This window comes from Eubalaena glacialis, chromosome 8 (genome assembly GCF_028564815.1).
Source record: "Eubalaena glacialis isolate mEubGla1 chromosome 8, mEubGla1.1.hap2.+ XY, whole genome shotgun sequence".
Classification (NCBI taxonomy): Eukaryota; Metazoa; Chordata; class Mammalia; order Artiodactyla; family Balaenidae; genus Eubalaena; species Eubalaena glacialis.
This window is the reverse complement of record NC_083723.1, coordinates 114,753,020-114,771,109: the sequence shown is the minus strand read 5'-3', so window position 1 is coordinate 114,771,109 and position 18,090 is coordinate 114,753,020. Positions and strand designations below refer to the sequence as shown.

The window sequence follows — 18,090 nt, the reverse complement described above, 5'->3', positions numbered from 1 at the left end:
TGGAAAGGACTCAGCCACTGGCCTCCCTATCATACGCACTCCTGGAGGGGCACGACTCCATCGTCTCCCTGTTGGAAAGGGGAGCTTCTGGCAGATCCGAAGTGAGGTAGTGGGAGAGGAGCCCCCAGGATTAGATCCTGGGGGCATGACCACAGAATTTGAGGGGGAAACATAAACACATAACAGCCGATCTAGACAAAGATGGGGGAGGGGAGGAGAGCCTCAGGTATTCAACTTTCAGCCTTCTGGTAGCTTCAAACCAGACTCAGTCAAAACCAAGAAGTACACTTTACATTTTCTTCCCCATGAAGGAGGGAAAACACTTGACCCAAAGGCTATGTGCTTTACAGAGGCTTTGCAGAGCCCATTCCAAGGCCAGGGTCTAACCATTGATTGATGTATAGCAAGTTGTGATTGATGAAATTAACAACCTGATTATCTAGTTTTATTAGTTCTGTCTCCCTCTTCCTCCTAATGATTTTACAGTTTTCATAAGAGCAACAAACAAAAAAACCAGGGCCCTTTTAGACTCAAATAAATACAAGGCAAACTTTGGTACCAGCTTCATGAACATACGTATATTATTATAGGAAACACACATTGCACTTTAGAAACAAACACAAGGAAAAGTGTCTGGCAGTAGCTTCAGAAAAATTAACCCCTTAGGCTCTAGGAAACCTGCCCCCCAAATGGCCATTTTAAGCTAGAATAATTCTTTTTTGTTATGTCATAGGGGTAGTCAGGTTGCTTCTAAAAAGGCTCACAACTGGGTGTTCATATCCTTTTATAATGAAAAGGTCTATTTTTGTGGCTTGAGGTAGGCACACGCTTAGTTCCTCTTCTTCATAAATTCTATAACCAATCACTTATCATTAAGGACTACACGACATCTCCTCCAGGTGACATCTTTTATTTTGACTGCTTTTACTGAAAACATTTCTATAATTGATGACACATTTCCCTTTGACAGCAAAAACAATAATTCGACTACCGAATGTGATTTCATCTTGATCCTAATTGTTGACGATGTAAAGGTTTTAAGAGTTATTTACTTTGCTTTTATGGCTGCTGGGCCCATCTTATCTTTACCCAACTCACGCACCTCATGACCAGAGAGAATGTAGAGGAGAGAATTTTGTAAACAATACAGTAGAATGTAAATGCTGGTGATGATTATGTTATTATTTTATTAACAATGATAATAAGAGCGAGTTGGCTTCTGGCTAATCTGCTGTGCGACTCTTCATCTGGTATAAACCATAATTTAGCACAGGACAATTAGGCAAAAAGCCAGTCAGTCGTTTAAACTGAGGGTCCACCACTAAGTCATGGCTTCCAGCCTGAGGGGAGCCACAGTTTTTCTTGAATTAAAAATGCATGGACTCCTTCCCCTCCCGCCCCCCGCCCCCCAGGACCCTGTCCTTTCTGCCCAGACATATCTTGCCCACTCCTGGGTCTATAGAGGTCGGAGGGTAAGTCCACCCACAAAACACTGCCTACTCAAGGTTCCCTGCACAAGCCACAGCCCCCTGGGCTTCATTTGCTTTTGCTTCACATTTTCCGTGGGTTTCATTTCTTCTTCTTAGTCCACCCATACTTTTAGGAGCTTCTAGCATTTCCATAGTTTGCTGGTCCCAAGGTAATTGTCTGGCAATTACGTACAGTTACAAGAAGCAGCAATTCAAACATGTGATTTCTCATCTGTAATGTAGCTACGCAGCGCCCTTACCTCTGGATGTCGAAAGCGTCCCTGGATTCTGCATAGTGCTTTAAATGGGCCAGGAGCAGGTTGCAGGCTTGGCTGATTAGAGGAGTCATCTGATAGCAGATAACAAAGGTGTAATTAGGACACCATGCAGGGAGCACACCTAAATTAGCTGCAGATGAAGAGGTTATGTGTGGTGCTTCCTGGAAAAATGGTCATCGTTTCGAATGTAACTTTCATGCACCTAAGATTCAAGAGGAAGATCTAAAATTCACAAATATTGTAAAATACGATCGCTGTAAACGTCTATTTTAGCTTAAGCAATCTGTTTTTTTTTTGAAAGCAAAAAGAAGGAAGGATTTAGAGTAAATACTGTGAAATAATTATGAAAATGATCATTAAATGCTTAGAAATGAGAATCAGTACTCAGTTTCATGACATTTGGTTAGCATTAGAGAGTAAATAGACCACAATCCATATGTACTAACTCTGGAATTAGCCCAAATCCCTGTTTGCTTGGTTCCAATTATACTTTAGATCCTCCACTAGAATATAGAATCTCAGTATTGAAAGGAACCTAAGGTCATCCATTTCAACTTTTTATTCAGTACAAAAGTCATTTTTACAGCATGTGGATGGATGGTTATTCACTTCTGCTTAAGCTGTTTAAACCTTCCAATATAGGGAACCCTTGACTTTAAGAGGCCTTCAGTGCCCATGCAGGACAACTACTGAATTTCTTTTTTTAATACTAAAATATCTTTATTATGGAAAACACCTAACATACACACAGAAAGAAAGAATGGTATTATGAACATTCATGTAGCTGTGATCCACCTTCAACAAATTTAGGTCTCATTTTGGTTACCCACCACATTGGGACCCCAAAAGTCCAGCTTGAGTGGGTGGAATTCTTTGTGGAGCCTGATGGGCACCCACGTGACCTTTTATTCTCTCCTGTATGTTCGAAAAGCCAAGTCAGAAACGACGAGGGGAATCTTTTTTTTTTTTTTAACATCTATTTATTTATTTATTTATTTTAAACATCTTTATTGGAATATAATTGCTTTACAATGTTGTGTTAGTTTCTGCTGTATAGCAAAGTGAGTCAGCTATATGTATACATATATCCCCATATCCCCTCCCTCTTATGTCTCCCTCCCACCCTCCCTATCCCACCCCTCTAGGTGGTCACAAAGCACCAAGCTGATCTCCCTGTGCTATGCAGCTGCTTCCCACTAGCTATCTATTTTTACATTTGGTAGTATATATAAGTCCATGCCACTCTCTCACTTCGTCCCAGCTTACCCTTCCCCCTCCCTGTGTCCTCAAGTCCATTCTCTAAGTCTGCATCTTTATTCCTGTCCTGCCCCTAGGTTCATCAGAACCAGTTTTGTTTTTTTTTTTTAGATTCCATATATATGTGTTAGCATATGGTATTTGTTTTTCTCTTTCTGACTTACTCCACTCTATATGACAGACTCTAGGTCCATCCACCTCACTACAAATAACTCAATTTCCTTTCTTTTTATGGCTGAGGAATCCTTTTAACCAGTGTACATTACGGACAAACATTGTAGCGAAAGCAACATGCTGTGATACATTGTTCTGAGCATTTCTTATGGAAAACATACTTTGAAATGTTACTTATGTTTAGAGTTTACTTTTTTGACACCAAAATATCAGTTCCTGAGATCAGGAGAGATTTTTGTCTGTTTGTTCATTTTTGTATCCCCAGCACTTAGAACAGCACTTGGTATATAGTAAAAATGGAAACAGCATTTCAGGTGCAACCCCGTAAATCATAAATGGATCCCTTCCCTGCAAGTCACTTGCAAAGCCAGGGGTACATGTTGACTTTTTGAGAAGACACATAACACAGACAAATATTGACGTTCAGGTCAACGAAAACCACAAGGTTTTTTTCCATGAGTCATCATCACGTGCAGTTGATTTTTTGACCCTTGAGGGTCCATTCGTTGGAAAAGCTTTACACTGACCTAACACTGTAATGCTGTAGAAAGTTGTCCTGCCATCTGTTCTGAGCAGAGCCATCTCTTACCTGCCCTGAGACAGTCAGGTGATTGGAGAGGCCCAGCAGGGAGGCCAGCCTGGGCTGCTGCTGCCCAAGGATGGAGGGTCACACTGTCTCGTTGGACCCCTCCCTCCTATGGCCCCCTCCAAGCCAGCCCCATGTGCTCTGAGATGTAAGGAAAGTACTGTGTCCCCAGGGACCCCACTGCTGGCTGTGGGAGTTGGTCCTGAGAACCAGAAGGGTGCCCCTGTTGAGTGAGAGTGAGTGAGCTAGTCTGAGTTCAGGGCTCCATGGCCCGGGGTGGGGACAGTAGCCTGGGTGGCACCTATGGGCAGCTGGGCAGCAGGTCAAGGAGCAGATGTGCAAAGCAGAACACACCTACACACCCAGTGGAGGGATGGCAGAGCGTCTGAGACCCTCCCCTTGTATTTTGTTGCCGGGACTCTTAGAGGGAGTATCTGGAGAGGAAATCTGGGGAAAAAGAACTTTCTGCTCATCAAGCCATAAGGGCTCAGAGCACTGGGGTGATTGTACTCAGTATGGGTGGACCAAGGGTGTGCTCACACATTCAAATCTCATCTCCTGTGTCCTTGGCTATTCCTTCTTTGTTCCATTTGAAATTTGGTCAGTGTGCCTTCTAAGCCTTTGGTTTGTCGCTGTGTATACAGGATCGGACACAGAGCTGTGGCCCTCCACTAGACTTTAGGCAGCCACGGAATTGGTCAGTATCACTGTTTCCAGCTCTTTGGTCAGCTGTGCATGAACCTAAATAAATATCCTGCCAGGCAGCATCTTATCAATGTCAGTGGCGGAGGACTTGTCAAGTGATTTGCCAACACAGAAGTATAATTTACCTCATCTACCTATCCTGAAGTCCACTCAAAAAAAAAAAAAAAGAAAAAATGAGGATGAGTATCCTGAATTACTATCTTGGTAATTCTGAGTGGACACTTATGGCTGCTGCATTCTTTTCTAAATTCTCACAAGCCATCAATTTAATAATCCATCAGTACAAAAGTATGGGCAAATGGGTCACTTCTAATAGCCTCTAGGCTTTTACTCTCAGTAAATCTGTGACTAACTTAATGCTGGAGAAGTCAGTACTATCTAAGTCACATTTCTATGACTAGCTCACTGACTACATTCCTTCCATTATTTTAATAAAATTAGCGGTACAAGTGAACTGTACTTTAATGCAACCTCATATACCAAAATATCTTTTAGATTTATTTCAGAGGGAGAGTAACATGGTAAAACGAAGAATACTGTTTGAGAGGAAGTCTCTTTAGATATCAAGCTTGAAGCTTCTTTCATGCAACAAAACTGGGATGCAACATAAAATTTGATTTACACGCAACTCTTCAGAAGCATGCCCTGTGTATAAAGAGGGGTCTCTCCATATTGAATCCAATCGTATGCCTGGACAGTGCAAAATGGAGGCTGGACCAGCTGCCCACCGTCAGTTCTTCTGTGTGCTTGTGATTAGGATGCTTTGTTGTCGGCTGACCTGATTATAATTTCTACCACACTCTGCCTGCTGTCTGTTGAACTGAATGGATAATGACATTTTTATTTAGGTTAATGTGATATGAGATGGGGCATGTAATATGAAAAATGTTTTAAAAAGCAATGCAGAGAAAATATTGTGAGACAGTGGAGCGTGATCTGTATGTTGGACAATAGCCATCACTTCAGGTTTTCTTCCTTGCATTATACCCAAGCAGTTATGGAATATTTACTCTTACACGAGTTGCATACAAACAAAAGCTCTCTTTGACGGGCTTGCAATCATCTTTATACGATCCACAAACCCCACAGTTATTCCCCTAGATTTGCAGACAAGCAGGCATAGGTGGCTTGTGCAAACACACGTGCACAGATGAATGCACAATGCTATCATCACACAGATCTTAACAAAAGACTCTCATTTGGTTGTTCTGTTTCATCTTCTTTGTAGGATAATGAGTGAGTTCTATTTTTGTTTTTTCCACATTTTTTTTCATAATGCACATGTTATATTCATAATAAGAAAAAATATTAGTGTTATTAATTTTTAAATTAATGATTAAAAAGAATGACTTGGGAGAAGGGCTATAGTCCAGCAGCCAAGCCTGGGGAAGAAGTTTCCCACTTTGCTTCTCTCACCTCTCACGTTGGTTATCTTTATTATAGATGATGCTGAGTGTACGGATGGTCAGCTTTTTGGTAACTAGCAGTAACCATCGGGGAAAAGCACCATCCTCAGCCTGGGAAGGAAATTCCCCAAGGAAGGAAGTCCTTGCTCACCTGGAGTTTACTGTATAATTGCTTAGTTTAAAAAAAAAATGGAATCTTTACTGACTGAGTCTGAGGAATTGTGAATCAAGGTGTAGACAGAGGACAATAGAGTTAATGCCAGGAGGTAGAGAGGTCTTCCCGAGGCTAAGACTCTGAAGTTGTTAAATACACTTGGCCTGGGGAGAGAAAACACTCGAAGCCAATAATTAGGTTTCCTCTCCTTGGCACTTTCTAGTTGTGTGATGGGCAAATAGCTTAACCTCAATAAGTCTATTTATTCTTCTGCAAAATGGGAATAATAATACCTCTGTTGAAGAGTTGTGTCAAAGGTTAGAAGCAAAATGTGTGAAAGTTTTAGAAGGCAGTGAGTATTCCGAGCCTGGCGGCTGTCCTCTGGAAGAGTCGCATGCTCCCAGACATCCCAGTTTGGATGCCTGGCATCATTCTCTCTTCTCTTATTCCACGCAGACAGTGTCCTGTTGGATCCACCTGTTCTTGCCTTACCATGTTAACATCACTTCCTTTCTTGCATCTGTCCTTCATCTTTTTCTCCCTAGGGACCACTCTAATTCAGGCTTTGCTGCCTGTAACCTGGAACATAGCTATCATCTGCTTCTTGAGAACAAGGACCATATCTTAAGCATCTTTACAGTCTTAGTACCTTGTATAGTGCCTGGCACATAGGTGTACCAAGAAAACAATTTTTGAAAGTGCCTCCTGTCTTTTCACTTTCTAATCCATCCTGTACTCAGTCATGAGATTGGTCTTCTGAAAATACTTGTCATCTGAGCAATGTTTGGTTAAAATTCTTTGGAGATTCCCACCGACTTAGGGAGCCTTTACTGCCCCCAACTAGGAAGCGGCCTGCTCTTAGAACATAGAACAAGCTTCTTAGAACATAGAACAAGCTGCCTGCTCTTAGGACATAGAACAAGCTTCTTATCCTACCCTCCAAAGCCCACTAAGAACTGAATCCTGCCAATAACCATGTGAGTAAGCTTAGAAACAGATCTCCTCCCAGTCAAGACTTCAGATGAGATCACTGCCCAGGCCAAGAGCTTGACTACTTGACCTTGATGCAGAGGCACCCAGCTAAGCCGTGCACAGATTCCTGACCCACAGAAGCAATGAGCTAATAAAGGGTTGTTGTTTTAAGCTAAGTTTTGGGGTAATTTGTTACACAGCAAGAGATAACTAATACACTTTCAATGTCACCCTCTTCTGGCAACTGTTGTATGTTGTCATGTATTATTGAAGTTTTTGGTATTTGTTCTGTTAGAAATGAGCACAGTGCAACACATTCAGTTGATTCTCTAGAACATGATGACTGAATATTCCTTGAGGGCCTTGACATAGAAGGTATGTAAGAAACGTTAATGGAGTGAGGTGCTCTTTCCATTGTAGCATGAATGCAGTGCAGTTTGCTGGGAGCTGGCCCTGAATGAAAGACCTGAGACCCATGCTGGTTCTACCTCTTACTTTGGACAAGTCATTTGAATCTCTCTGAACTTGAGTCCTCACTCACTCCCAACTGAAGGGCTATTTGCAATGAGCTGCAGAGTCCCTTTCCATGGACACTCTAGGATTCCGAGCTCACTAAGCAGCAGCTGAGACAGTTGCTTGGGGACCATGGAAAGAGCAGGCAGCTTCCTAGTTGGGGGCAGTAAAGCCTCCAGCAATGCCATCCCTAAGAAGGCCTTCTGGCATCTCTTTGACGCATTGACTTCAGAATTACATAAAGATCTAAAAGGCAAAATCTGATTATATTTATGCTCACATAATTTAATAAAAGTGAGACTCCAGATCCACTGACTCCTGGCTTGTTGCTTTTTTCTCCAAAATCAGCATCCACATTCCTTTTGCTCCTCAGTTAATTAACTTCTAGGTTATAATTTCGCTCAATGCAGCTCTGATGCCATGAACTTGAAAAGCAAACAAACACACACAGTTAAGCCTCTGGAGGTCCTGGAAGTTTGGAGAATGGAGTCAGCCTGAGTGCTGGGGGAGACACGTTTCCTGAGCAGGGAGAGGGAAGGAGAGGGTCTCTCCTGTGTCAACTCAGACTTCTAAACTGAGATGCCTGCCCCCGCTTCCACCCCCACCCCCCACATGGATGGTGTGTAGGCTGGGTGACACATCTGTCCATACACGAAGAGGGATTCAGAGAAGAGCCCGAGCAGAGGCTGCCACTCTGAGATCAAACACGGCCCCTGGGAGCCACCCGCCTGGGGGCCATGGCAGAGCAGAGACTCCAGAGGGACCACTTGTGGTTTCCCTGCTCCGCCCCTGGGGTCCGGGGGACGTCTGGCATCTTGGAGGCTCAACAGCTGAAGTGGAAGCCCTCTTCCTTACTCCTCCGCTTTCAAGGATTTAATAGCTCCTCACTCTCCAGTGAAGTTTGTACCGAGCCTTCCCCTGGCACAGAACAGCCGACTCCATGCCTCCACCTCTTCTTCCAGCTTCTCCTCACTAATCCCTTTCACGTACTCCGTGTTCCAGCCAATTTGTACTCCTCCAGTCCCTGAACACACCCTGTACTTTCTGTCTAGATGCCTTTGTTCCTGCCGCTCGTTCCACCTGCAACGCACCTTCTCCCTCCGTCAAAACTCAGCAAGATCATCAGGGCTCAGTTCCAATGCTGCTCCCCGCCCTGCCCCCTAAAGTGGTTTCTGATGCTCAAGAGAAGATGTGAGCTCTGTCACCGTCCTGGTAATAATGTAGGAGTTTCTGCACCTTCTACATTATAAACCCCTTAAACACAGGAGCTGATAAATATTGGTTGAATTTTATGAATTTAATGTTTCATTCTGTTTGGCATTCTTAGACCTGTTTATAATGCTGTTTGGGAACTCATATCAGAGGGGGGATTTTCTGAATAAATAAGGGTCAGCTAACGGAGATGGGAGATGGTATTTAAACATATTGTTGGATTAGAAAATAGAAAAGTAATATGTTAGAGTGCTCTACACTGGTGACTAATAAATGTTAAATTAATACCAGTTAACGAAACTTACAGCCTCCTTCTGCCACCCAGACATTAAAAACATCCATGACTTATTTTATGCAAAATCTCCTGCTGGTAAGTATCAGCTCTAGCTGTCTAGGTGAATAATCAAGTGTCATTTCTAATAAGTCAGTGGCTCCTGTCAAGAGTTGTGACCAATGAGAACTCACCCTGATGAGGTGGTGGCCACTGGTGTTGCCAAGCAACAGGCAAGCTGGGAGGCACGTTTAGATGCTCTTTTAGATTTAACCAGCGGCAAGTCGGAGTGATATTATGATGCTGGCAAAGGAAAACCAAATTATAACCCAGGATGGGGTGCCCATGATGAGGAGTTATGTTTTCTTTTGAATGCAAATGGAAAAGGAACATGTTTAACCAGAATTTAAACAGGCCATCATTATACCAATTTTAATTAGGAGACTAGGTGTCAGTGGAATACATCTGTGTTGCAGGATAATGGTCTCTTGCTGCTAGATAAAAACCTAGATGTTCTGGAAACTGGGCAACTGGTCAGGCAGGGACAATGTATTTTTGGACTCTGAAGTATTTATTACCACAGCCGTACTTGGTTATAATGACTTTCATTTTTATTGTCTGGAAGGATTAAGAAATAAAAGCAAATATTAAAAATAGGCTTCTGGAGGCTGATGCAGCCCAGAGAAAGCTGCTTGCTCCAACACTGCAGGAAGACCATGTTCTGTTACAGAAGCCCTCGTGCGTGATTGTCTGAAGCGTTTACAGTGAAAATTTAAAGGCCAAACTAAACTGTGATGATGACTGTAATTCTGCAAAGACTTTTGCTCTGAAATGGTCATGGCTAGGCATTTACTCATAAGCTGGCCAGATCAACTTAAATTTTTAAAAATTGTAGTCATTCCCGAGCAATATGTCTTCTCCAAGGCAGGAAAGGCCTAGAGGGAATAATAACCACATCTGTCTCCGCCTTTAAGATTCGTACATTATTGACTGTGTCTTCCTGACAGGAAACATCTGGATGAAAGTGAAAAATTAGGCATTGAGCTGGAGCAGCGGTGACTGGGAGGGATACCAGCCTTCCCTGTAGGTCTGATTTTCTGACTTTTCTTTCTTTCTTTTTTCTTTTTTTTAAAAATAGTCTGGTCAATCAAGATTTTATTATGTGCGATTTAAAGGTCATTAAAAATCCTGAAGCTAATTCTTTTTTTTTTTTTTTTCTGGCTGCGTTGGGTCTTTGATGCTGCGCGCGGGCTTTCTCTAGTTGCGGTGTGCGGGCTTCTCATTGCGGTGGCTTCTCTTGTTCTGGAGCACAGGCTCTAGGTGCTTGGGCTTCAGTAGTTGTGGCTTGCAGGCTCTAGAGCGCAGGCTCAGTAGTTGTGGTGCATGGGCTTAGCTGCTCCGCAGCATGTGGGATCTTCCCAGACCAGGGCTCGAACCCGTGTCCCCTGCATTGGCAGACGGGTTCTTAACCACTGCGCCACCAGGGAAGTCCAGTCTGACTTTTCTTTAGCTGAGTCCCCATGTGCAGAGATATGATTGGCTCTTACTCTTGGGTGACACACACAGCCAGCTTCAGGCTCTCCTGTTTGGAGCTGCCAGGTCTCTTCTATCCACTCAGTGGGTCACCATCAGCTTAGTTATCTGGACAAATGAGCAAATGTCCATCACTTTTATTGGGCTTTGAGGACTGAGAAGATTTGAGCTGCCATATTGGGTTGGATCCGTGGTCCATCCAATGTGGAGCTTGGTCTCTGCTAGAAGTACTTGGTAATGGAGTTCCCCATGAAATCTACCTCCAAAGGCACAGTGCTGAATCACCTCATTTCTCTCAGTAGCCGACTATGATATTAACTCCCCATGTTTTCACTTATTGAAAACTTATTTGAACCCAGAAAAAACAAAATTAAACAGATTTATTTACTGCAGTTTTCCCCCCAAGCTTTTAATATGCACAGTGAATCCCTATGTGTAGAGGAAGCCAGTTTACAATATTTTACTGAATTAGATGACCATGGGGCCTTTCCAATCCTCAATTTCAAATCCTTTTCCCTGGTAGTTATTCATAGCTTGAAGTTCATCATCATATAAGTACGATTTACGTGCTTTTCTCCTAAATGTATTATTTTATTCTTGCTTACACTGAAGGTTATCTGCCACTTTTGTGCTGACTTACACAATCTTAGAAGAGTCTTAGAAACTTACTCCAACTGATTTAATATTTTTCAAACCAGAAGAACTTAGAGAAATATACAAATGCATAAATTTCATGGTGTTCTCCCTCTCTCAGATGAATTATAAAATTTAAAAATAAAATTAGTGCTAACCCGGGTCCCCAGGGAATCCCATTATTTATGTATTTCCTCAGAGAAGGATTAATTCAGCCCCAGTTTTGTTTCTTGAAACTAAATCTATTTACTTCCTGACCCATAATAAATTTTTACACAATCCCAGTGTTACTTATTAATAGTCTTTGGTAAAGAATCTAGCAAAAGAGTCTGTAAAAATCCAAGTAAGTCTACTGGTTGCCCCTTTAAAAAAATTAATCTCTTAGGAGATGGGGTGAAAATTCTGATAGGCTAATCAGACAGAATTTTCCCTAATAAAAATATCAGTTGTTTTCCCAGCAATGCTCAGCCATCCTTTAATATAAATCCCAATAACTTGTCTGTCACTGGACTATGGTTTTGACGGTCTCTTCCGGGATCAGGGATGCATCAATCAAATTTTCACTGGTTCTCTATCTCTGTATATTATCCCTGGTAAGACGTAAACCAAAAACCAATTTTATTTTAAATAAAACCATGGATTCATGATAGAATGCTAATTTTAAAGTAACTTTCAGGCACTGTTGGCCAAGACAGCCTAATATCCACACAATAAAGACAGTGCCATCCAGAACTTTATGAATATTAATGACACCTACAGACACAGGGAGTAAAGTACTTAGGCTGCCAGGGGCTGAAGGAAAAAGCCTCAGAATTCCAAGGGAAAACACATCTTTATTTCAAGAATAAACTCTGAAGTTTGATAATAAAAGTCCAAAAGCAACTTACTAATTCAGAAAGGACTGGAGGTTATTGACATTCCAGAGCTATTTGTGGGAAAACTGAGTCAGGTTCCCATGTCCGAGTGGAGTGCGGGCTCCCATGGGTTCCCCGAGCTTCTCTCTTCTGTCTCCTCTGCCCCAGGCCCTCGGTGAGCCTCCTTCTCCTCTTTGCGTCTCTGTGACCTGCTTTCTCTATTTCTACATATGCATAGACTTGAGACCCTCTAAAGAGAAAGCCAACAAGTGGTCACATCCTCTTACGTAATTTTTCTTTGATGAAATTATTTCCCTTTTGTTTCCCTTTTATCTCAGTTGTAACATATATCCTTAGAATTACCATATGATCCAGCAATCCCACTACTGGGCATATATCCAGAGAAAACCGTAATTCAAAAAGACACATGCACCCCACTGTTCATTGCAGCACTATTTACAATAGCCAGGTCATGGAAGCAACCTAAATGCCCATCGACAGACGAATGGATAAAGAAGATGTGGTACATATATACAATGGAATATTACTCAGCCATAAAAAGGAACGAAATTAAGTCATTTGTTGAGACGTGGATAGATCTAGAGACTGTCATACAGAGTGAAGTAAGTCAGAAAGAGAAAAACAAATATCGTATATTAATGCATGTATGTGGAACCTAGAAAAATGGTACAGATGAACTGGTTTGCAGGGCAGAAGTTGAGACACAGATGTAGAGAACAAACGTATGGACATCAAGGGGGGAAAACCGCGGTGGGGTGGGGATGGTGGTGTGCTGAATTGGGCGATTGGGATTGACATGTATACACTAATGTGTATAAAATTGATGACTGATTAAAAAAACAAAACAACAACAACAAAAAACATATATCCTTAGGTAGAAAGCTTCTTGGTTCTGTGATTTCCCCATCCATCCATCCATCCATCCATCCATCCATCCATCCATCCATCCAGCAAATCACTGTTGAGTACCCATTATATGCGTCATGCTATACAGTTAACAATAAAGAAAAAATAAGTAAAATAAATGGAATGTTAGCTGGTGATAGTGCCACAGAGAAAAATAAAGCAGGGGAGGAGGGTGGAGTTCTGGGGCCCAGCTCTTACAAGCCTGGGGGAATCTGTGGGTCTGAGAAGGTCAGACGAGGGACCAAGAGGAAGACTCGCATCGCCAGTGCTTTCCAACAGGGCTCTAACCAGAATCGTGCCAGGGCACTGGTAAAGCATACAGATTCTCAGTTGCCCTAGAAATTCTCATTCTGTAGGTCCTGGGGTGGCTGGAATTATGTGTGTTAAACAAGGGTACTAGGTGATTTGGGCACAGCCCAAATCAGTTGAAAGGATGACATTTCAGTTGAAAGAATGCCATTCCAGCGCAGAGTTAGGGTTTGAGAACACAGGGTTTGAGAACCAGTGACTAGAAAGCGAAGGCCAATGTGAGGTTAAAGTCCACGGAAGCATCCAGAAACTTGGAGGGTCACGGGTGCTGGGGAAGGAGGCAGTCAGGACACTGACGTCTGGCAACCAGCCCTCCCATCTTTCTCGCCTCCACCCATCTTCCATAGGATAGGAAGACCCTCCATCCGGTCTACACTTTGGTGTAGAGAACTCCTCTACACCATATTTTTGAGGTTTGCTCAGAGCCTCAAACCCTGCTCTTCATATGCAAAGAGAGCTGCTTTAGGAATTAGGAAAACTTTTCACTCCCCACAAAGCTCCCAACTCCAAGACCATTGTCTCAGTAGGGCTCAGGAAAGCCTCATGTGCAAAACTGAGCCAAGACCTCCTGTTCTGGACGTTGCCCGCTGCCGCCTCCTTCTGAAGCAATGATTCAGTGGGGGAGAGAAAATCCAGGACATGATTTACGGAGCATGAAACACACAGACATTGGCTTAACATTTGAAAATTATTATCTTTGTCATGAACTTTTTAGTCCTCATGTTCCTTTCTATTTAACCAGCATTTAACACCTTTGGCTGCTCCTTCCTCCTTGAAAAGCGTTTCCCTTCCACATTCTCCTGGACCTCAATTTCAAGCTGTTCTTCCCAAGTCATCTTTGTAGGTCTCTTCTCTGCTCCTCACTTATATATGGTTCTCCCCAGCCCTCTTCTCATGCTGTATACACTCCTGGGGTGACCTCACCCATGTCTGTGTTTTCTCTCTTTTGTAAAAATTTTCTTTTTTTTAAATTGAAATATAGTTGATGTACACTATTACCTTAGTTTCAGGTGTACTACATACTGGTGTGACATTTGCATTCATTATGAAACAATCACCACAATAAGTCTAGTAACCATCTGTCCCCAAAGTTATTACAGTATCATTGATCATATTCCTTATGCTGTATATTACATCCCCGTGGCCCCTGTCTGTGTTTTTGATGACCATCTTTCCTACCCTTCTCTCCTGAGCTCCATATCTGCAGCCAACTTCTGCCTGATGCATCTACTTGGATGCCTCCCAGACACCTTAAGTTCACCAGGTCTAAACTCTCCACAGTTGGGGACGAGGGTGACTAACTCTGCGCCCGGAATGGCATCCTTTCAACTGAAACCCAAGAACCTAAATTGAACTATATTGAGTAGAAAGATGATTTCCAATGGAGCTTTAAGTTCAGTTGTAGAATATGTTAAACAATGAGCTAGATCTGAAGCAAAACCCAGGGAATCTGTCTATGAAAATTTCTCTCCCCCTCCCTTCCCCTCCCTCTTATTTATGACTACTAGGCATCTCAGTGCTATGAACCACTTGGAGGAACTCTATTTTCTGCAGCTAATTCAGGCACTAAGAATTTGATTTCTGAACCAAAAGGAGAAAATGCTTTGGATTTCAGGAGCACTGAATTTGTTTGGGCAATGATGCTGTATCAGTTTCTGGAGTGTATCCTGTAGGGTGTTAAAGAAATCTAGACCCTGATAAGATTCTTTTTTTTTTTCCTCTTCACTGTCAAAAAAACTTTCTTTCTTACTTAAAAAAAAAAAATAAGATACCCTTCATCAATTTATTTTTTAACAAATGATAAGATTCTTTCTGCATCTATAGCATTGTCAAGTCATTGTTTACTCACAAATGAGGAAGTGTGATGCAACATGTTTGAGCTCCTGAGGTCAACCCATGGTTTACCTACCTCTCCTCCCCGCTCCCTCCCCTTTTGGTTAACTCAACATTTTAGTGACTAGGTGTAATAAAGGTGACCCAAATAATGCTTTACAACTTTTTAAAGAAGCAGGCCCTTCCTTCTAACAAATTCTCCCATGAAACCTCGGTATATAACAGGGCTAACTGTGGAGCAGGGCTCCTGGTTCCAGCTGTAGCAGGACACCCCCCTCCTCATGTTTCCTTGTGGGTAATTTCTACCAGTGGTGGTTCCCAACTCTGGCTTTACGTCAGAATCTCCTGGGGAGCTATAAAATCCCCTCAGACCCAGGCTGCATTCCAAACCAAACAAATTTAATCTAGATGTGGGACCCAGACAGCAATGGTTTGCAAAGCTCCCCAGGTGACTCCAGTGTGTACCTGAGGCTGAGGAAGGCTGGGTCCTGCCCTCCCGTATCAGGCCAAGGCGTGCGAAGAAGGAACTGAGCGTGCGTGGGCCAGCCCTGGGGGGACCAGTGGGGCCACGTTAGTGTGCGCTCTCGGCCGCCCTCCTGCGGGGGGAGGCTGCAGTTGCCCACTCCGGGTGAAGCATTAGCAAGCCCACACCACCAGAAGGCAGGCTACATTTCTCAAACAGCTTTACCAGTGAGAAAGGAGATTTCTGTCTGAAACCTGTTTCCATACCTCAGTTGGTTCCAAACTTAGGCAGCAAATGGAGGAGTGTTGCTTCTGATACCCCTAGCTTTCCAAAGAGGTCCCATTTGCTTCCTCTCCCTTCCTCCACCCTCCAGACAGTCCCTGGGACAGTCCTAGGGAGCTTCAGAACAAGATAGGAGAAGCAGTCAAGCAGAGAGGTTAAGAGCATTCTGGAACTGGGTTCTAATCTTGGCTTTGCCACACTTACTAGCTATGTGACATGAAGCGCATAATCTCTATGGGCCTCAGTTTCCTCATCTGTAAAATGGGATTGATAATAGTATTTACCTCACAGAGATGTGGTGAAGATTAAGTGTGCTAATACGAACAGGAAGCCTTACAGTGGTGTCTGGCACATGGTAAGAGCTGTGTGAGCGTTAGCTGGCTATGTAAAGGCTACGTATGGAAACACAAATCAAAACCGCATTGAGGGAAAAAAAACAACAGAAAAACCTCACTGAGGATGGGCAGGATCTCTGGTTTCTGAGTGTATTTGGATGGGATAATTATGAAGTCTGGAACCCTCTCGTCTTCTGGGGGACTTCAGAAGACTTATAGGAATTCAGCAGGACCATATGGGTGAGCATCTTGAGATGAAGCTCAGAGTAGCTCTCATGTATTGAACTGAAGACAGGCCACTCCAAGGCCAGGCATTCTGGAACAGCTAGACGTGGTGGCTGGCTCTGGAAGGGCACTTGCTCTGGAGTTGCCCATGTACCTGGGACTCCCACTGAGGCAACCCTTCAGCCACGTCACATCAGAAGGGCTCAAGGGCTCGGTCATGAGCTATTGCTGTTGCGGAATTCAGAACAGATGTCAAAGCCAGATCGGCAGTTGAGGGGCCGTCAGTGAGGCTCCGGTGTGAGAGAACTTGGTCAGGAAGCAGGACAAACAGTAAGTTTTATTTATACAGCTGGTAGGGAAGGGTGGGTCCCTGGGTGGGGGAAGGAGGAAGCCCCGGGTTTAAGAGCATCTTGTGAATGAGACTTTGCCCTCTGACTTGGCCACAGAGATTAACTTGGGCATAACCACTGCCCCTCCCAAGGGTTCTGCCCAAGGACATCCTCGTACTCCCAGCAATCCATGGCCATCTCTTCCCTATTTCAGACTTGATTCAAAGCTCACCTTCATCTCAAGATGTTCTCTAGTTCCTTGCTATGTACAGTGTGGTTCATTGTTCAGAAGCATCCACATCCCCTGGGAGCTTGTTAGAGATGCAGAGTCTCAGGCCCCGCCCCAGACCTACTGCATCAGAATCTGCATTTTAACAAGATTCTCAGGTGATCTGTTACACATGAAAGTCTGAGGAGAGCCCCTCCAGTTTTCTCCTGGGTGCCCCCAAAGTGCCCAGGGCAGAGCCTTGGGATTTAGCAGAAGTTCCCTGAACGCTTGCTGACTCACTACAGATTCATGGCAACTGGGGCTGCGGAAGGCTGGAGAAAGGGCAGACACTCCAGTACAGTTTCCTGTGCTTTGGGGATAATTGGGAGGTTCGAAGGGCATAGCGGGCGGGGCAAGGGACAGGTGACGGCAAAGTGACCCAGCTCCCATCAGAATCTGGAGAGAGGAAACCTGCTCTCTATGGAAGAGAGTCTGCGTTTCCCAGGTCTTACCTCATTCAGCTTTTCAGGACTGAAAGCAGAAGTCAGGACACTTCTGACCTCTTCCCATCTTTTGTCGCGTAAAAACAGGACACTGTTGGCTACCGGTTTGGGCTCCAAACCTGACGCCTGGTGGAAAGCGATAAGCAGAGAGTCAGGACGCAAGGGAGCCCAAGCCACCTCGGTGGCAATACAGTCCACGACAAACACCCTGGTTCAAGTCACCCGTGACCAATAATGAGGAGACTTCTCTTGCAAGGATGTAAAGAATATAAAGGCTCGTGCACAATGATCTCTAGATCCATGGCCGAGGACCCACCCGGAGCAGATGGGGAAGCGCCGCTGGCCCAATTCTATCTTGTTACTCTGTGGTCATCACTGTAAACAACTCAGCGGCTTCTGTGTGTTCTGTAGCAACCCCGCAGAGTGAGGGTTCCCGGAGGACCCAACAGCAGGCTTCTTGGAGGTGGGCTCGTCTTTCCTGGGATTGAGTTTCATGTCTGAACTATTTGGCAAGGGGTTTTGTGTGGCTGGATTGGTTAGGTTGGGCCAGGAGTTGACAGACTCGTGTCTGGGTCTCTGGAATATGCCTGGGGGTCGGGGGAGGAGAGGGAAAGGGGAAAAAGAGAGTCTTTCAGAAGCATGCCCTAACAGAGCTGTTC

At 43.8% G+C, this 18,090-nt stretch overlaps 1 protein-coding gene across 2 annotated transcripts in view; it reads right to left on the bottom strand.

The window, feature by feature from the left end:
• Positions 1 to 18,090, bottom strand: part of TBXAS1 (thromboxane A synthase 1) — a 149,499-nt gene that overhangs the window by 57,092 nt on the left and 74,317 nt on the right. Inside the window, exons 5-6 of one of the 2 annotated variants that reach the window (XM_061198097.1) lie at positions 17,441 to 17,557; positions 1,730 to 1,818 (exon numbers count right to left, since the gene is read on the bottom strand). In XM_061198097.1, the coding sequence (XP_061054080.1) occupies positions 1,730 to 1,818; positions 17,441 to 17,557 (206 nt within the window). The remainder of the gene's footprint in view (positions 1 to 1,729; positions 1,819 to 17,440; positions 17,558 to 18,090) is intronic. The other variant, XM_061198099.1, reaches the window with a different exon arrangement.